The sequence below is a fragment of the Heptranchias perlo genome, chromosome 28 (assembly GCF_035084215.1).
Source record: "Heptranchias perlo isolate sHepPer1 chromosome 28, sHepPer1.hap1, whole genome shotgun sequence".
NCBI classification, from domain to species: Eukaryota; Metazoa; Chordata; class Chondrichthyes; order Hexanchiformes; family Hexanchidae; genus Heptranchias; species Heptranchias perlo.
In genome coordinates, this window is record NC_090352.1 from 33,986,384 (window position 1) to 34,007,333 (window position 20,950).

Below are 20,950 nucleotides of genomic sequence, written 5' to 3' on the forward strand. Positions count from 1 at the left end.
CTGCACAGCGCTGGCTGAGGGTTCAGCTCAGGAGATTTGTGTGCAAAGGAATAAAATTTAAAAATACAAAGCATGATTTATTTAATTTTAATCCAAATTCAATCTACCAAAAACACACCACAATGTTTAATATCCCATAACAGGCAATTTTTTTTTTAAATGACTGCCTCACTAATAACCAATGCAGAACACTTCCTCTATAACATACGTTTGTACGGTATCCAGGGACAGTGAGCGAGCGTTCAGTGCTTTTAATTCACTATTGACAACTGTATCAAATTTCACTTTAAAGCTGTAAAAAGACTTCCATTTATTCAGCGCCTTATCACTACTCCAAAACATTTCAAAACGCTTCACGTACAATGAATTGCTTTGAAATGCACTGACTTGTTATGTGGCCAGGTGCTGGAAAATGCACAGTGCAGCTCTATCTGTCCAGGATTAAACCCATTCTAAAAATAAAACACTCAATCTCTGAATGTTTTACTTTGTTCTCCCATGAATGATCGAATTACATCAAATGTACAGCACAAAAACAGGCCATTCGGCCCAACAGGTCTATGCCAGTGTTGATGCTTCACATGAGCCTCCTCCCACCCTACTTCATCTAACCCTAATCAGCATAACCTTCTATTACTTTCTGCCTCGTGTTTATCTAGCTTCCCCATAAATGCATCGATGCCATTCGTCTCAACCACTCCTTGTGGTAGCGAGTGCCACATTCTAACCACTCTCTGGGTAAAGAGGTTTCTCTTGAATTCCTGATAAATCCAATCTGGGATTAAAAGAAACATTGAAAAAACACTTTCGGCATTGCACACCACACTGCCGTCTTGTAAAACTTTATTCCACGATTAAGAGTCACAATCAACTGCTCCACACTTACACGTCTGATTTCTGTAGCGCTTGACATCGAAATGCATGAACATTTAACAAGGGGGTAAAAGGTGGGACCAAGCGGGAAAGGGGAGGAAACTACAGTTGAAGAAAAGTTTATACAGGAGACTGGTGAAGGCAAAATGGTTTTGGGAAAGAGAATTTCAGTGTAGTGGCTGAAAGACTGGCCTCCTGTGGTAAAGTGGAAACAAGTAGGAATCCAGTGCAAGAGGGTAACACTATCCATCAGTAACATTATTTTACTCATTCTTTGTAGAATGCAAAAGAGGGTATTAGCATAAACCACAGCGAGGAAAACAGAATCTGGTGAACGCAGCTCACAATGTGCTTGGTAAGGGAGAGTAGGATTTGGTGGCAGCAACATCTAACCAGCCATAACTTCAAAAAATGAACCGTCTGAATCTTCGTAACCTGCGTTGAGTATGAAGGGCAAACTGACCCAACCATTTATATTAATTTCCACGTTTCACTCCTCTCCCCCTCCCAGCTACAACAGCAATCACTTCCATCCAGGACTCTGCTCCAAGTTCAAGGCTAAAGCCTCCACTTGACGTGGCTCAGCGAGGAAAGGTGTTCAGGGCGACCCACACCCGTGCTCATCACTGCACCGTGGCAGCAAGCACCAGCCAACGCACTAACTCAGCCATCCCCATCCCCATCCACCTCCACCCACCCCCCCCCCCCCCCGTCTCCCTGAGTCATGTTAACCCAGACATTAAGACCCATAATATCTACAAAATGTGAGCTGGTGTCCCGGTCCCTCTGTGCTCCAATCTGCAGATTTCCATCCCCACCCGTGCAAAACCTAGATGCAATTTAATGAATATTTAGGTGATTTGGTCACAAATTAAAACTGATGCTTAAAAATGAGGGAACAAGGAGAAGGAGGGAACAAATTGCATCTAGTCACTGGGGGAAGCTGCATTAGTTCTAGGCAGCAAAACTAGACAAAGCACAGGATGTCAAGAGAGCACCCATCCTCACAGAGCAGCACTGTGCACCCACTCCCACCCCCCCCCACAGAGGTTACCACGGACAGTCATCCTCGATCGATGCGATGAAGCCAAAACTCGTTTTGCTCTGACAGCTGAAAGGAAGCAACTGTTTGGATTTTGGGGAGGGGGGGGAAGGAGGAGAAACACCAGAGAGATAAACTACTGTGAACATTGTACCCAACTCTAGTCTTTATTTTAAAACACTCGTCTTTTTAAACCATCTTGTTTATCACACTGTCTGTAGGAAGCAGGAACAGGTAATTTGCTTCGAAGAACGTGTTTGGCGATGAATGCGTTTGGCGACTATCCTCCGCACCGCGAGTAACGTTTTGCAGCGGAGCTGGACTTCACGGGATCAGAGACAGCGACCCACAAATTTCACAAGCAAATGGTCAGCCGGGTTTGTGGTTAGACGATTCCCGCCCACTTCACGCAGAGGGCTTTTGCTTCTGGTGTTTTGCAAACCACTCGTTGCTCTTGTCTGCTGCCATAGCCTGTTAGGAAAGAAGCGCAAGATTATTCCCTCAGCCCAACAAGGAAAATGGATAGCTAGTGGTTCAGACTCTCCCTACCCTTCCAATTGACTTAACGGCAGAGAGGGAAGCTAGGGCAATTAGGGATGGGCAATAAATGCCGGCCTCGCCAGCGACGCCCACATCCCATGAACGAATAATAATAAAAAAATAAAACCAATGTGAAGAGGCACTGAACCATTAACGTCGCAGCATTTAGTTTGCAAAAGCTCATATTGACATTAGCCTCCACCCAAACCCTGTATCAGAATTCTTATTGTGATCACTTCCACCCACTCATTGCTTTCCATCTGATAAATTGTAACAAACAAATAGGTTAGAAGTTCTGGGTACACTTTGCACCTTAATTGGAGACATCAAGCTCTTTGACAGTTTGTTTTAATTACCACTGAAATTCTCATCACAAACCGTGGTAACCTCTGCAGGGGGGGGGGGGGGGGGGGGAGTGGGTGCACAGTGCTGCTCTGTGAGGATGGGTGCTCTCTTGACGTCCTGTGCTTTGTCTAGTTTTGCTGCCTAGAACTAATGCAGCTTCCCCCAGTGACTATCAACTAACCCCAATGTGCCCCAGGATCAAGAGATCAAGTCCCAGTTTTCGGCAATAAGTCCCATCAAGTACTCTCCTGTATGGGTTGTTGGTTAAAGTTTTGTTGGGACAAAGTATGTGAACGATGGGAAAGGCTCTACTCACATAATCCATGGGTGCCCGCCCCGCCCCCACCCAAACCAAGCGCCACACAGAAACATGGACACAGGTAACAATGACTCCCTGTGGCACAAGGCTCTCGGGGCTGTAACAGGGTAAATTTGTTTCTCGTTTAATGGTAAAAATAACCAAATGCAGAATATCGAGAGATGTGCATTACTCTAACACTCTCCCAAACACCATAAATTGCAAATTGTCCAATTCTGCGTTACCCACATCCTTTCCCACACTAAACTCTGCTTGCCCATTATTCACATACTCAACTGATCTACACTGGTTCCCTGTCCTCTGACCCATTGAATCGAAAATTCTCATCCTCGCCTATGAATCCCTCCACCCCAGGCCAGCACTGCAACTTCCTCCATCCTTACATACTCTCCCATTCCCTTCAGTCCTTAGCTTCTGTTCCCTTCTCTCCTCATCATTGGTGGCTGAATCTCCCTCTTCAAACCCCTCCCCAACTTTAAAACTCTCAAAAACCATCTCTTTGGCCAAGCTGTTGCTTGCCTCTCCCAGCTCGCTACCCGTCCGTCCCTCCCAGCTCGCTACCCGTCCGCCCCTCCCAGCTCGCAGTTCCTTTCCTTTTTTTGTGAAGCACCGTGGGACATTTTTCTACATTAAAGGTGCTATATAAATGCAAAGTTATGATCTGGAATGCACTGCCTGAAAGGACGGTGGAAGCAGATTCAATAGTAACTTTCAAAAGGGAATTGGATAAATACTTGAAAGAGAAAAAATGTGCAGGGCTCTGGGGAAAGAGCAGGGGGAGTGGGACTAATTGGACAGATCTTTCAAAGAGCCGGCACAGGCACGATGGGCCGGATGGCCTCTTCTGTGTTGTATGATTCTATGATACTAAGCTGCTACAATAAAAGATGAGTCAAGGGAGGGGAAGAGAGAGGATGCAGTTCTTTGAATATTTTGCTTATCTATGGTTTGATTTCACGCTCTGGTGTGCCCGGTGTACTCACATTATCCAGTAGTTTTCTGCCTTCGGGATCCATCCTGGAGAGCTCACGGAAAGCTGAGTCACCCACAAGGCAAATTTCATGGCCATCCTGATGGATAAAAGAAGAACGCAGTGTTGCAGTGCACAGAATCTGGGTACAGCACTAAACATCCCTGACCACCATGTAGAACAAAACCCGGCTCGCCCACACCAAGTATCTGAGAATCATTTAAAGAAAAGTCATTCCTCCATTGGAGGGAATATAGGAACAGGAATAGGCCATTCAACCCCTTGAGCCTACACCACCATTCTATTAGATCATGGCTGATCTGCACCTCAACTCCATTTTCCTGCCTTTGCTCCATATCCTTCGATACCCTTACCTAACAAAAATCTATCGATCTCAGTCGAGAAAGTTCCAATTGACCCCCAGCATCCACAGCCTTTTGTGGGAAGAGTGTTCCAGATTTCTACTGCCCTTTGTGGGGAAAAAGTGCTTCACAATTTGGCTCCCGAACAGCTTGGCTCTAATCTTATTATGTCCCCTTGTTCTTGATTCCCCCACCAGAGGAAATAGTTTCTCCATAGTTACACTATCAAATCCTTTTAACATTTTAAACACCTCGATCAGATCATCCCTCAATCTCCTATACTCAAGGAAATATAAACCAAGTTTATGCAACCTGTCCTCATCCTCATAATGTGACCCTCTAAGTCCCTTCCCTTTGGAAGGGAGAAAGAAAATAATAATAAATAAAAATTTGACTGCCAAGTTTTAGAAACTATCTATCAAAAGAAATATTACTTAAAGCACAACACAATCACAAGCTTTGCGTGCGTTGTGAAAATGGTTAATTTTGACCAGAGCTCCCCAACACTTCTATCCATCCCACTCCCAGACCTCAGTTAATGCTCCCGTTCCTACAGCACGTACCTTTCTGATTTACCTCCTTTCTCAGGAGGTACTGCAGCCTTTCTGCTCAGCCCGGCTGAGCCGACCAGAGTGCAGAAATTGAACCTGCCTCTTTACGCTCTTGAGGCGTTAACAACAACAACTTGCATTTATATAGCGCCTTTAACATAGTAAAACGTCCCAAGGCGCTTCACAGGAGCGTGATCAGACGGAGATTTGACAGTGCTCATCGATGTTGCACTGCCCCAGCGTAAAATGACTTGCATGATCAACGTGCAGAACTCGTCCCAGAATCACTCTGCACATTTGCGAGAGGCCAGTGGTTATTTATGATCACTGACAGTACCTGTTCAGTATGATTCCTACCACTGAGACCAAAGGCAAATAGAAACTTGTACCCGTCCCCCACCGCCCCCGACGACAAAAGGCCGGAACTCACCGGGTCTGCCAGGATCACGACCTCCACCGTCGCCTTTCCCGGAGTGTCCAGACTCACCAACGGGGTCAGGATCTTCTGATTCTCCTCCTTCATCTGGGTCTCGATGCCTGGCAACTTATTAAAAATTGAACAACTCTTGGACCTAAACAATTTCCGTGATCACATCCGACAGAAGAGGATCGCTGACATTTGAGAGTTTGAATGCAATTAAAAATTGAAGTTTGTCGAGTTGAGAAACAATGGCAGCAACCAATCAGGGTATTTCCCTCTCATTCCTCGTCTAGGCAGTCGAGCCTGGATTTTCTGACCGAGATGCATCTCCAACAGAGCGGGGCTTCCGCCCGTCATCGAGATGCCCCACCCCCCTGTCCCCAGTTGACCTTTTGATTCCTGGGTCATCTGCAAGGGTGGGGTCAACAGGAGTAAAGCTGAGCTGAAGCCTTACTGTGGGAGATCTCGGGAGCCTTGCTGTGGTGGGAGGAAGAAGGCAGCCTCTGAGCGGCCCGAAATTTTCTATTATTTTAAAAAATTTCTCTCGGGGGCCCGTGCATAGACACATCCAGAGTGATTTCACGGGCAACTTTGCGGGGAAAGACTCCAAGGCCACTTCCGTCGGCCGTTAAAGGCTTCACATCAGGGTCTAATGGGCAGCCCTGGTGTCCAGTGTTCAAACGGGACTATTTGGCAAAGGCCGTGGTTTCCTCATGTTAATACCGTTCGCACGCACCTACCCACATATAGGCAGCCCCACGCTCTGGAATTAGGAACATAGGAACAGCAGTAGGCCATTCAGCCCCTCAAGCCTGTTCCGCCGTTCAATGAGGTCATGGCTGACCTGCCTAAATCATTCCACCACCATTCCACCTCCCTCTCCTCTTTTACGGCCCTTCTTAAAATCCATCTCTTTGACCAAGCTTTTGGTCATACCTCCTAGCATCTTCCTCCTTTAGCTCAGTATCCATTTTTTTAAAAACCCCTCAGGCCTCTGTTAAGCACTTTGGGATTTTGTTTTATTTTTAAAGGTGCTATATAAATCCAATTTTTGGGGGAATGGGAGGCTGTTGGGGAATCAGCGATTTTCCAGCTCCAAATCTGCCAAAAGACCAGGCTATGGAGTATATTTTCTTCAGAGCACACTGGCATAAATCACCATATCACTTTTATGCATAACATGGCTGAGGGGGTCTTCTGTTCCTCCCCCCACCCCCCCAACTTCCTCTAAGAAAATATAATTCCATCAAGATGGCACCAGCCCCTTTAAAAGGAGGTGCGAATTGCAATGGATACATTCTCCCCACCCTCCCCCATCTTGCAAAATTCTCTATTAACCCCCCACTACCCACCCCCCACCCCCAAATTACCTGCTCTCTTGGGCAAGAGAAAGCGATTCTTCCATAAGCTGTACCATGGTCGATGGGGCACCCGATGTCCTGCAGTTCCAACTTGCACTGCAAGATAAATAGCAAATGGACAATATGTCAGCAACGTTACAGTCAATGGCCTCTTCCTCTTCCAATAGCGATGAGAGTATACATTCGCTCATGTATTTTATTGCAACCTCCCTGGGCGTGAGAGTGAGATGTCGGCGTCCTTCACTCTGTCGCCAGATGGTTGGCCAGCAAGTAAGTGTGGTGCCAGGCAGGCCTCCAGCTAAAAACAAACCCCCTCTCCACCACTCACCGACATGCGAGGTGGTGGAAGCAGATTCAATAATAACTTCCAAAAGGGAACTGGATAAATACTTGAAATGGAAAAAACTTGCAGGGTTCTAAAGAGCGAGCAGGGGAGTGGGACTAATTGGGATAGCTCTTTCAACGATGGGCCGAATGGCCTCCTTCTGTGCTGTATCATTCTATGCTTCAATGTATGGAACTCCAGGCACAAACCTATCACTTGTGGCATTGGGCCTCCTCCTGACTGTATTTTTAAGGTGAAGTGCTGACAAAATCACACTCCCATTCCCAAAATAAAGGGAAAAATTGCAAGGCCACCTAGGCCAGGGGGGGCCACGATGACATTAGGGCGGGGTCCACTTTGCTGAGAGTCTCCAAAGTCAACAATCCTTCTCTATTTCAACCATGTTGTGGAGGCAACTTTTACCAAGCTCCTCACAAAAGGAACACTGAGCTCAACAATGGGAATTTGAATCCAGGACACTCCTAGCCTTTGAGGCCATGTCAAGTTAACCAAGCATGCACAAAAACAGAAGCTAAATCCAAATGGGTGTGCACCAGATTCACCGGCCTCGATATTAACAGGAGAGCCGGAAGGGTGCGGGGCAGCCCGGTAGCGAGCGACAAACCCATTTAAATAACTCTTCGCTGACACCTGGCCAGATTGACGGTCCCTGGCAGCGCGGGATTCCCCCTGGTGGTCAGTTAATTCTACGTTGCAGCTTCAATGATGTTACTTGAATGTTAATTAGAAACATAGAAAATAGGAGCAAGAGTAGGCCATTCAGCCCTTCGGGCCTGCTCCGCCATTCAAAATGATCATGGCTGATCGTCTAACTCATTACCTGTTCCCACTTTTTCCCTATATCCCTTGATCCCTTTAGCATTAAGAAATATATCTATCTCCTACTTGAATACATCTAATGACTTGGCCTCCACTGCCTTCTGTGGTAGAGAATTCCACAAGTTCACCACCCTCTGAATGAAGAAATTTCTCCTCATCTCGGTTCTAAATGGCATACCCCGTATCCTGAGACTGTGACCCCTGGTTCTGGACTCCCCAGCCATCGGGAACATCCTCCCTGCATCTAGTCTGTCTAGTCCTGTTAGAATTTTCTCTGTTTCGATGAGATCACCTCTCATTCTTCTAAACTCAAGTGAATATAGACCTAGTCGACCCAATCTCTCCTCATACGTCAGTCCTGCCATCCCAGGAATCAGTCTGGTAAACCTTCGTTGCACTCCCTCCATGGCAAGAACATCCTTCCTCAGATAAGGAGACCAAAACTGCACACAATACTCCAGATGTGGTCTCACCAAGGCCCTGAACAACTGCAGTAAGACATCCCTGTTCCTGTACTCAAATCCTCTTGTAATGAACGCCAACATACCATTCGCCTTCCTAACTGCTTGCTGCACCTCAATGCTCACTTTCAGCGACTGGTGTACAAGGACACCCAGGTCTCGTTGCACCTCCCCTTTTCCCAATCTATCACCGTTCAGATAATAATCTGTCTTTCTGTTTTTACAACCAAAGTGGATAACCTCACATTTATCCACGTTATACTGCATCTGCCATGTTCTTGCCCACTCCCCCAACTTGTCTAAATCACATTGGAGCCTCTTTGCATCCTCCTCACAGCTCACATTCCACCCCAGCTTTGTGTTGTCTGCAAACTTGGAAATGTTACATTCCATTCCCTCATCCAAATCATTGATATATATTGTGAATAGCTGGGGCCTAAGCACTGATCCCTGCGGTACCCCACTAGTCACTGCCTGCCAACCAGAAAAAGACCCATTTCCTGTCTGTCAACCAGTTCTCAATCCATGCCAGTATATTCCCCCCAATCCCATGTGCTTTAATTTTGCACACTAACCTCTTGTGTGGGACCTTATCAAAAGCCTTCTGAAAATCCAAATACACCATATCCACTGGTTCTCCCCTATCTATTCTACTAGTTACATCCTCAAAAAACTCCAGTAGATTTGTTAAGCATGATTTCCTTTTCATAAACCCATGCTGACTGTCCAATCCCATTAATGCCCTCCAAGTGTTCTGTTATCACAACCTTTATAATAGAAGCGAGCATTTTCCCCACTACTGATGTTGGGCTAACTGGTCTGTAATTCCCTGTTTTTTCTCTCTCTCCTTTTTTAAATAGTGGGGTTACATTTGCCACCCTCCAATCTGTAGGAACTGTTCCAGAGTCTATAGAATTTTGGAAGATGATCAATGCATCCACTATTTCCAGGGCCACTTCCTTTAGTACTCTGGGATGTAATTATCAGGCCCTGGGGATTTGTCAGCCTTTAGCCCCATTAATTTCCCTAGCACTATTTTTTTTTAACTAATACTGGTTTCCTTCAGTTCCTCCCTCTCACTAGACCCTTGGTTCCCTAACATTTCTGGGAGGTTGTTTGTGTCCTCCCTTTGTGAAGACAGAAGCAAAGTATATGTTTAATTGTTCTGCCATTTCTTTGTTCCCCATTATAATTTCCCCCATTTCTGACTGTAAGGGACCTACATTTGTCTTCACTAATCTTTTTCTCTTGACATATTTATAGAATTAGGCCCCCCCCACCGCCTCCCTTTTCCGGGAGCCTCGTTGAGGGCCTGGTTTGGGGCAGTAAATATTTAAACGGCTGGGAAGGCAGCGGAGTGAAAACGGGAGGTAGAATCTTTAAATTTTAGCCCCCTCCCCCCCCCCCCCCCCACATATTATTCCCACTGGGCGGGTAAAATCGGGGCCATGAAATCTGAACCAAAGTTAAAACCAACGTGGAGAGCAAGAATCACTTACTCTTTCTGCAACCTGCTTAACCAGTTAATGTTAAAAACCCAAATTAAGTTACGGTGAGGTGCAAACAGGGCCACAGAGTCCAATCTAAATTGGGGCCAAGCTGATTAAACTGGTAACGCACTTCACATCAATCTGGAGTGCAGAAATATGAAATGGAAAGCTGATGATCCACCAATTTTACCTCAAGTGTGTGTTTCATGGGCGTCTGCCGACTGGCTGGTCACCATTTCAATGGCAAAAACCAATTCAGAGAATGATAACTAATCAAAGGATAGAACGGCATGAACCTGCATCACTGCATTCATTTCACTTTCTTATTATTCTCCTCAACTCGGCTGCATCGACAGAATCACAACACTATTCGATGAGGTTTGGTCGCAGCTCACCTGGTCGTCCGCATATCCCAGCAGGGCTTGCTTCATGGCATCATTCTTTTCGTAGACTTTCATCCCAAGCAAATTGGACCAGTAATTGATTGAACGCTGGAGATCCGACACTGCCAGGGTTACCTTCTGCACAGGATCTGCACGAGCGACACATGCTTTAAGTATCGTTTGAAATGAACAACAAAAAAAATTGAATACAACAGCTCCAATTGCTCCATCTAACCCATTGGTTACTCAAACTTCTTGCGCTGTAATCCAGTGCCAAGCCTTTCCCAAGGGGTACAAGGGGAGACACAGAGACTAACGCAGCTCTCCGCTAGCAGCAATGGCAAAGCCATACCCATACCTGCCAAGCCCACAGATGCAGACTAAGCACCCATGGGTCATTTGACAGTGAGAGCATATAACATATGGCCTCCACCTAGAACTGGGAAAGTACCAACAAATTGGACCCTTTTCTGTCAGCCCAAACAAGTCCCTCATCCACAACCCCAAACACAACCCTTCACAGGGAGCGCCAGGCACACAGAAAGTTGAAGCACACCATCAGTGATGCAGCCCAAAGCCCCCAGAAAAAAACTATGTAACCACTGTGCAATCATGTCAGATTATACAACTAATGCCCTAAACCTTAAGCATGTGAAGCCACTGTACAGATAAACACAACTACACCATCAAGGGAAGCCCCTATAAATAGCACGTTAAGAAAATGTATTACAAATACACCAATACAGAACCCAGTTTTCAATGTTTCTCTTTAAAGAATCTTTTAAAAATATGCATCTTGAGAACTCAAACTCAACTTTCAGTGCTTTCTCCACCCACTTCCCAAACTCCAACTTGTCCATTACTCTGCTGCCCACATCCTATCCCACACTAGGTCTTGTTCACCCTCCACCCCTGTTCTCGCTGACCTCCTCTAGCTCCCTGTCTCCCAACGCATCAAATTCAAAATCTTTGTGCTTCGTTTACAAATTCCTGCACTTTGCCTTGTTCTACCCCTCCTCTATAATGTCCTGCAGCCTGATACCTGTGGTTCCCCAAAGGGAACGGGATTCTTTGGGAGTCTCACGGGAAAAGGGGGGTGGGGGGAGCGATAATACTGCGCTACGAAACCATTCACAGGGGGCACCCTGGCAAATCTCCCGCTTCCCCACATGGCCAGTCCACCTCTGATGTGCACCCAAATTTGGCTTAGTAAACCAGGCACCCAGAGCTTTTTATAAAGATCACATACAAAAGACTAACTTACTGTTCTCTCTGGTCTGTAGCAGAACATTTTTTAAGCTGCGATTAAACTAGTGACATCAAAAAAAAAAGCCAAATTGTAAATAAATTCACCGAAATATTCCCCCTCGCCTGCAGGTCAGTGAATCGATTTGTTTTTTTTTTGCTCTTTGTCAAGTTGATCCGAAGGTTTTAACTTTGTTCTTATCCAGACTCATAGCCATTCATTTCACATCTTGCACGACGGACCTACCAAACTGGGTTTAGAGCTTTATACAAAAGCAACTGATTGAAGGAACTAAAATCAGTTTGCAAACCTGTCTGAGGCTGTTCTTTGTCCACCAAAAAGAACTTGTATCCTCCTGGGGCCTCGGTTACAAACACGCCTTCCGTAGCTTCAGTCAGTGTCCATCCCTGGTTCTTGGCATTGCTGATTGCCTCACTGGACTGAAGAGTAATCCCCTGTGGAAAGAAAAATAATTTAACATTTCCAATACACTGCAATTAGATTTTAGGAGTTCTGTTCCTTCATATTAGGAATATAGGAACAGGAGTGGGCCATTCAGCCCCTCGAGCCTGTGACGCCATTCTATTTGATCATGGCTGATCTGTACCTCAACTCCCTTTACCCTCTGTCGCTCCATATCCCTTGATACCCTTACCCAACAAAAATCTACTCCCTCCACCCCCAGGCAGATAAAGAAATGCAACACAAAAACAGCATGGTTAAAAAAATAAAACACTCACCAAGAAGTCATTCCCCAAGCGATAGTCACCCACTCCGTAATTATAAGTCAATTCTGACACAAAGTGATTGTCCTCAGGGCCAAACCCCACCATGGTTTTACTCCATCTGCCATCGTAAGGCCTGTAACACAATTTAGAAAGAATTTAGAAGAACAAACTGTTATAGTGTCGTTCACACCCTCAGGATGTCACCAAAGAGCTTCACAGCAAACAAATTATTTTTGAAAAGCAGTCACTGTTGTTATGCAGGCAAATGCAGCAGCCAATTTGCACACAAGCTAGGTCCCACAAACAGCAATGAGATAAATGGCCAGATTATTTGTTTTTGGTGGCACTGGCTAAAGGATAAGTGTTGGCCAGGACACAGAGAGATCTCCCCTAATCTTCTTTGAATAGTGCCATGGGAATTTTTGCATCCACAGAAATAGTTAGACAGGGCCTCAGTTGAACATTATATCTGAAAGACGGTAGCTACGACAATGTAGCACTCCCTCAGTACTGTACTGAAGTGGCAGCCTTGATTATGTAGCTGGTGTGGGGCTTGAACTGACACTTCCTGACTCAGAGGTGAGAGTGCTACAATGGAGTCAAGCTGACATTCAAATTTACATCAATGTTAAAGTTGCAGCATTAAAGCCACCAGTACCATTCAGAAAAAGGCGAACGCTGGATTCTCAGTGAAACCTTTTGGCTGATGTTGCGCTTCCAGGCAGTAGGAGTTGTGTGCCGCTAACCTGGATAGGCCACGAGACCATGCAGGTGAAAGGTGAGGCAGTGGGTACATATATTGTTTGCCTCCCTATCCCACTCCATCATTTCTCCACCCAGACGAGGGCAAGCGGGCGACTTGCTCCTGTGCCTCTCCCATGCTAGCGCTGAAGGTGTCCAAAATATTCCAGGGCAATTAGTCGCCATCTTTCTTACCCCATCATTGGACTCGGGAAAGCATTTAGCCAGCATTAACCACCTCCAACCGACCAATCAGAAACTCACCTTGCGTGGGGACGGGGGTAGATTTGCTGAGTTCATTATCTGTAGCACAGTCGCAAACGCAAACGTAAAGAACATGTTTTAGTTTCACTATAAACAGAGGAAATCTTCTCTCCCTTCTCCCCGCACGATGAGCAATTACAGGGGATTAAATTGTGCCCATTATCAGTGGAGGATCCTTTAAAGTTTGGGTTGATAAACACTCTCGGCACAACCTTGTGCTCGCCCAAGCAATTATGCCAGATCGGAAGCTTAACGGTCATCGGAAATCGAGTGGTAAAAATGATACCTCTGAGTCCGTCAACCCTTGCTCTCACAAACAGATAAAAGAATCTACACACCCGTTGCAGCTTGCTTTGCAGCCTTCTTCAAACTCCTCGTGCCTCAGTACCTGCACAAATATCCAACATTAGAAAGTCAAACCCAAAACCAGTCCAAGTGTTCTCTCTCCACCCCCCCCCACACACTTTGCCATTAATTTCTCCCTTTACTCCAGAACACACTCATTCCTTACAAGAATATGATTTCATGAGCACTGGACATCTTCCTATATGTCATCCAAGTAGCCATTATTTGAGAGAGCATTGATGGTGAGCGTCGGCATGCTATTAGACAGTGGGGAGGTCAAAGTTCTGCCTGATCCTGTCCACAGGGGTTGCTGAGAGCCACTAGGGTAGGGACACTGCCTAATATTTTGCCTCCCTAAGCTAAGAGCGCTGAGGTGAACGTAGGGCCCAAAACAATGCCTAACCAAGATCGGCTAACTCAGCAGAAACTGGAGATTGAAACCAGGACCTTACTGGCCTGGATGGCTTGGCTACACATTGGATAAACGTGCAAATATAATCGGGAACATTCTAGAACGCTCTTCGATAAAGCTGCTACCAGAGCTCCCCAACACAGTAACTCCTGCAAGATCGCAGGTACAGTGATCCCACTGGTATTCATTCCACCCAGGTTCTTGCCCCTCTTCCCCTGAAGTATGTGAGCTCGTGCCTCACATACTTGAGTAGTTAGCTGATACGCACTGTCTAGGTTCAAACATAAAGAATGGCCACTTGTAATGAGGTACATGTGGGCTACTATTAGCCAGCCCATTCAGGAGGGGAAGTGGAGAAGGGAAGAGTAGCAACGTTATATGTATTTATATGTTAGGCAACTGTCTGCAGCAACATGTAAAATTGACATGTAGAATGGGTCCTTTCATACTCCCAATGAAGAATCATAGAAAGGTTACAGCACGGAAGGAGGCCATTCGGCCCATTGAGTCCGCGCCGGCTCTATGCAAGAGCAATCCAGCCAGTCCCAGTCCCACTCCCCCGCCTTATCCATGTAGCCCTGCAAATTTTTTCCTTTCAAGTATTTATCCAGTTCCCTTTTGAAGGCTATGATTGAATCTGCCTCCACCACCCCCTCGGGCAATGCATTCCAGATCCTAACCACTCGCTGTGTAAAAAAAGTTTTTCCTCATGTCACCTTTGGTTCTTTTGCCAATCACCTTAAATCTATGTCTTGTGGTTCTTGACCCTTCTGCCAATGGGAACAGTTTCTCTCTATCTACTCTGTCTAGACACTTCATGATTTTGAATACCTCAATCAAATCTCCTCGCAACGTTCTCTGTTCCAAGGAGAACAACCCCAGCTTCTCCAGTCTATCCACGTAACTAAAGTCCCTCATCCCTGGAATCATTCTCGTAAATCTCTTCTGCACCCTCTCTATGGCCTTCACATCTTTCCTGAAGTGCAGTGCCCAGAACTGGACACAATACTCCAGTTGTGGCCGAACCAGTGTTTTATAAAGGTTCATCATGACTTCCATACTCTATGCCTCTATTTATAAAGCCCAGGATCCTGTATGCTTTTTTAACCACTTTCTCAACCTGCCCTGCCACTTTCAACAATATGTGCCACATTCTACCCCCAGATCTCTCTGTTCCTGTACCCCTTTTAGAGTTGTGCCCTCTAGTTTATATTGCCTCTCCTCGTTCTTCCTACTGAAATGTATCACTTCACATTTTTCTACGTTAAATTTCATCTGCCATGTATCCTCCCATGACACCTGCCTGTCTATATCCCCTTGAAGTCTATCATTATCCTCCTCACTGTTTTCTACCAAGTTTTGTGTCATCTGCAAATTTTGAAATTGTGCCTTGTACACCCAAGTCCAAGTCATTAATATATGTCAAGAAAAGCAGTGGCCCCAGCACCGACCCCTAATGGACACCACTGTACACCTCCCTCCAGTCCGAAAAACAACTATTCACCACTACTCTGTTTCCTGTCACTTTGCCAATTCCATATCCATGTTGCTACTGCCCCCTTTATTCCATGGGCTGCAATCTTAATAAGCCTACCATGCAGCACTTTATCAAACGCCTTTTGAAAGTCCATACACACCACATCAACTGCATTGCCCTCATCTACCCTCTGTTACCTGCAATTTTTGAAATTGTGCCCTGTACATCCAAGTTCAAGTCATTAATACTCCAACAATTTTTTAAAAATTCTCAGAATGTGGGCATCGCTGGCAAGGCTGGCATTTATTGCCCATCCCTTTTTACCCTGAGAAGGTGATGGTGGATCTTCACATCTGAATGGCTTGCTTGGCAGAGGGCTTGCTCGGCAGTTAAGAGTCAGTCAATCATGTTGGTGTGGGACGGGAGTCACATAGCAGACTCTATGCAAGAGCAGGATGTGGAGATGCTGGTGATGGACTGGGGTTGACAAATGTAAAGAATCTTACAACACCAGGTTATAGTCCAACAATTTTATTTGAAAATCACAAGCTTTCTGAAAGCTTGTGATTTTCAAATAAAATTGTTGGACTATAACCTGGTGTTGTAAGATTCTTTACATTTATGCAAGAGCAATCCAGATAGTCCCACACTGGAGTGGGACTAGCTGGATTGCTCTTGCATAGAGCTGGCGTGGACTCGATGGACCAAATGGCCTCCTTCCATGCTGTAACCTTTCTATGATTCTATATAGGCCAGACTGGGTAGAGACAGTAGGATTTCTTCTCTAAAAGGATATTAGTGAACCAGTTTTTTTTTAAAAAAAGACAATCCGACAGCTTCATGGTCACTTTTATTGATATCTGGAAATAAACTGCTGATTTTGATTTTAAAAAAGCCTAATTCAAATTCTCAAACTACCACAGCAGGATTTGAACTCACATCCTCTATAGATTATTAGTCCAGACCTCCTGGATTACTAGTCCAGTAACATAACCACTACATTACAGGGTTTGAGTGCATCTCTAACATAGTTTTTTTTAAGGGTGGGGGGGTGTTGATGACAGCAATTAAAAGTGAGGAGGACAACACTTGAGGAGGGGAAACCATTGATATCAGCAGGCATGGGGTCTGGGTGGTCAGCAGTTTTGTGGCAATGGGGGCAAGGGGAGCTGGAGGTGGGTCTCATGGACGAGATGAGCTTGGCGAGGGCATGGGAGAAACTAGAGAAAGATGTTTGGCTTGGTGAGCGAGGAAAGCATCAGAGGAAACTGAATGGATAGTCTCAATCTTGGACAAAAAAGTCCATGAGCTTCACAAACTTTGAGGTAAGGATAGAGGGCAGGTGAGAGGGGTTTGAGGGGATGATTGGTAGTAAAGAAAAGAAGCCAGAGGTCATCTTTGCTCTCCAGGATGATCCTAGAATACCCAAGAGCGAGGCCCGATATCACTTGATGTGCTCCAGCCAGTCTGGTGATGGGTGGCTAAACCAGTTGTGTGGCAGATACACTCAAATCTGTGTCCTTTAGACTTGAGGAAGCGAAGGTGGGGACCATGCCAGCAGGAAACAATTAGGATGGGAGACAGTAAAGTTTTTTCTGGGGACAAAAGGGCATCAAACCTGGAGGTGAGGGAGTGATTGAGAAAATTGACAGCTGCAGAGGTATTGTGGTGAATCAAGGGCCGATGGATAGGTTGCCTGGATGAGTGCAGCTCCAACAACACAAGACGCTCGACACCATCCAGGACAAAGCAGCCCGCTTGATTGGCACCCCATCCACCACCCTAAACATTCACTCCCTTCACCACCAGCGCACAGTGGCTGCAGTGTGTGCCATCCACAGGATGCACTGCAGCAACTCGCCAAGGATTCTCCGACAGCACCTCCCAAACCCAAGACCTCTACCACCTAGAAGGACAAGAGCAGCAGGCACATGGGAACACCACCACCTGCACATTCCCCTCCAAGTCACACAACATCCCGACTTGGAAATATATCGCCGTTCCTTCATCGTCGCTGGGTCAAAATCCTGGAACTCCCTTCCTAACAGCGCTGTGGGAGAACCGTCACCACACGGACTGCAGCGGTTCAAGAAGGCGGCTCACCACCACCTTCTCAAGGGGCAATTAGGGATGGGCAATAAATGCTGGCCTCGCCAGCGACGCCCACATCCCGTGAACAAATAAAAAACTTAGGAATGTGAAATTGAATACTGTGGTCCAAGTCCTGATGGGAATAGACGAATGACAGGTGAGGAATAGAACAATCAGGATCTGTGACCGTCACATGGAGCTGTGCCCCTTCTTCAATCAGTGGGCACAGCAAGGAATAGGAACAGACATGAATAACAATTAGGATTTAGTTTTATAAGTTTCCTTTTGTTCTGTTGAAATATGTTCTATTATTAGTTGTGCACCTTAAAAAAAGGGGAGGCACATGTAATTTTTTTTTCTGTTGATGGCACTGGGGCAAGCTGGTGTCATTTTTATGGATCATTTTAAAAAGGCATAAAATTGTGTAACATTCAGATGGGGAAGTTTTGATTAATGATAGACTGTATTTATTCTACGATTGGCAGGAAGTTATGCTAATCTCACATCCCTGTACACACTGTAATTAGACCTTAATGTTTTGCCACAAGCTGCACAGAGTTTGTCAAATTCTACAGTCAGGGACCCTGACATTTATCAATGCCTCCTGAAATCAAGGTAAACATGAGTAGGGCAATAATTTGTAGGCGCACAAAATCCTCACACACACACACACCCTTCCGAATGTTCAATCTCATTTATTTTAGCCAGATTTGATACCCATGCATTGCAATTTTACATAAGTCTGGAGGCAGTGAAGTTTCTGAACGGATCTGAATGATAACAAATCACCGTCCAAAGACCATAAGATCTTAAATCTCTTTTGCAAAAATAAAAAGCCTATTTTTTGCACTGTTTCTATATGAAGGTTGCAGTTATAACCGTGTAGTTTTCTTTTAAAAAAAAACATTAATTTCACAATTCAAACCAGGCTGAAAGAGGCGAGTTTAGTAGCTGATACATGTATTTGGTGCAGAGCGTTGGACTATCCAATGACCTCGGTTGGAAAACGCTTCAGCTGCTGCTGGTTTACAGCTTCATATTTACAGGAAGAGAATTAAACACCAAACTCACAGTCATGCCCAGAATGTCCCTGTAGAATCTGGCAGTCCGGGCTCGGTCTCCCACCTTAAAGACAAAATGCAGCGCCCTGCCCAGCACCATGGTGACCAGACTCCAGTCTGGGCCGTCACCTGACCGGATGGTTCCATCCCCCCCCCCCCCGCGTCTCACGTGACATTTCCCACTTTGCTACACGCGCATCCAGTGCGCACGCGCGCCACTAGCAGAGTCTTTCTTGCTCAATTGGATTTCTTTAGCAGTAAATTAATTGAAATTGTCTGTCTGATATCCACCCCCCCCCCGCCCCCGCGTATCTGGTCCTGTGTGTAACAAGCAAACAGCTGAAATAAGAACACCCACACTCAACAGGTCAATTAGCATCTGTGGAGAGAGCAGACAAGTTAAACTTTCAGATGTGGACCCCCCCTCGTCAGAACTGTTTGGTCCTGCTTATTCTCATTGTCTTCCTTCTGCTCAGAATGCAACTGAAGCAATTATCCCTCTCTCCTGAAGTGGTAGACCCTTTGCTGAGTTAGGGTCCACGACATGCCACTAACCCTCTAGCCTCACCCACGTGTCCATTCTTCACGTATAAGGTAAGACAGCGAGGGGCAATTGTGTCTGCGCTCGACATCCACGTGTGCCATTTCCAGCATGGTTCACTGGATAGTGATTCAAAACCTGGCAGATATTTTCCCAACCTAGCCCAGAAGAATTGAGGACAATTATAACATCTCAACTGAAATGTTTATATATTACTTGTAAACACCTCACCTGAGGAAAATGGTGAGGGCAGAGACCCAGTTAAGTACAGCAGGTGTGAGGTGTAACTAAATTAGCTGGGATGTCAGTGCAATGTGTCTGGGACTGAGATCAGGAATCAAATCCTGGCTGGAAGGATTGTTATTTGGGTCCAATATTGAGTAGAAGCAAGGTATCTGAACCACTTTCATAAGAACATCCCCAGATTAACATGTGGGGACATTACCATAAACCAGTTAGTTATACAGCAGCACTGAGACAGCCCTTGGCTGAGCTCTGTGATCCATGGTGTAAAGCCCAGAAGGCTTCAAGAGAGTGATTTTAAATGAAGTAAAATAGATATGTAGTATATTGAGGGATGTGATAAGTGAATGTATCCGCTTGAGATTATCAAAGCATTTCATGAAGTTCTGCAAAGCATTTCATTACAAATAAAGTTCCTTTCAGTTTAAATAAAAGTCATGTAGTAAGGCAATTAGTGTTGAAGTCTGAACAAAAGATAGCTTGGGGCATTTTGCTCATCTTTGGTTTTATCTCATATTAAAGTAAAAGAAACAAACAAACACTTTGTTCACATGCTTGGATGGAACGACTTTTCAACTGTGAAAGACATCTTGTACTCAAGTCATTTAGCAGTTTTTCACTGTTAGCTTTCCAGCTTGGATCCTAACAGAACTTTTTGTCACCCGTAGAGCACATCTGGTGGAAATGATGATGGATAAAGGAAAACACAGAGTTAAGGATGTAGGGCTGGGACGCAGCATGGTTCTACCCCATTTCTCATCTAAAGGACGTAAAACAAATGACTGTACTTCAATTTTTTTTTATTCGTTCATGGGATGTGGGCGTCGCTGGCGAGGCCGGCATTTGTTACCCATCCCTAATTGCCCTTGAGAAGGTGGTGGTGAGCCGCCTTCTTGAACCGCTGCAGTCCGTGTGGTGACGGTTCTCCCACAGTGCTGTTAGGAAGGGAGTTCCAGGATTTTGACCCAGCGACAATGAAGGAACGGCGATATATTTCCAAGTCGGGATGGTGTGTGACTTGGAGGGGAACGTGCAGGTGGTGTTGTTCCCATGTGCCTGCTGCTCTTGTCCTTCTAGGTGGTAGAGGTCGCGGGTTTGGGAGGTGCTGTCGAAGAAGCCTTGGCGAGTTGCTGCAGTGCATCCTGTGGATAGTGCACACTGCAGCCACGGTGCGCCGGTGGTGAAGGGAGTGAATGTTCAGGGTGGTGGATGGGGTACCAATCAAGCGGGCTGCTTTATCTTGGATGGTGTCGAGCTTCTTGAGTGTTGTTGGAGCTGCACTCATCCAGGCAAGTGGAGAGTATTCCATCACACTCCTGACTTGTGCCTTGTAGATGGTGGAAAGGCTTTGGGGAGTCAGGAGGTGAGTCACTCGCCGCAGAATACCCAGCCTCTGACCTGAAGCATTAGAGCACCAATGCATATCATGTGTCTCCTGGCCATGCCAACAGTAAATGTGACAAAAATTATAATTAAAGTATTATAAAAACAAATAGAATGTTTTTATCTTCTGAAGTC

General features: G+C 45.6%; 1 protein-coding gene across 2 annotated transcripts; it reads right to left on the bottom strand.

Annotated features, from left to right (window-relative positions):
- Window positions 1-2,059: 2,059 nt before the first annotated feature.
- On the bottom strand, window positions 2,060-18,797 carry glod4 (glyoxalase domain containing 4). Of its 2 annotated transcripts, XM_068008428.1 has the most exons (9): window positions 18,659-18,797; window positions 13,601-13,650; window positions 12,270-12,390; window positions 11,840-11,984; window positions 10,296-10,432; window positions 6,794-6,880; window positions 5,433-5,546; window positions 4,103-4,189; window positions 2,060-2,386 (listed from the first exon to the last, which is right to left on the bottom strand). In XM_068008428.1, the coding sequence occupies exons 1-9, from the start codon at window positions 18,746-18,748 to the stop codon at window positions 2,321-2,323; spliced, it is 897 nt and encodes a 298-aa protein (XP_067864529.1). In that variant the 5' UTR covers window positions 18,749-18,797; the 3' UTR covers window positions 2,060-2,320. The 2 variants fall into 2 exon arrangements, with proteins under 2 accessions (XP_067864529.1, XP_067864530.1); XM_068008429.1 differs by lacking the exon at window positions 13,601-13,650 and having other exon boundaries at window positions 18,659-18,746.
- Between the last annotated feature and the right edge of the window lie 2,153 nt (window positions 18,798-20,950).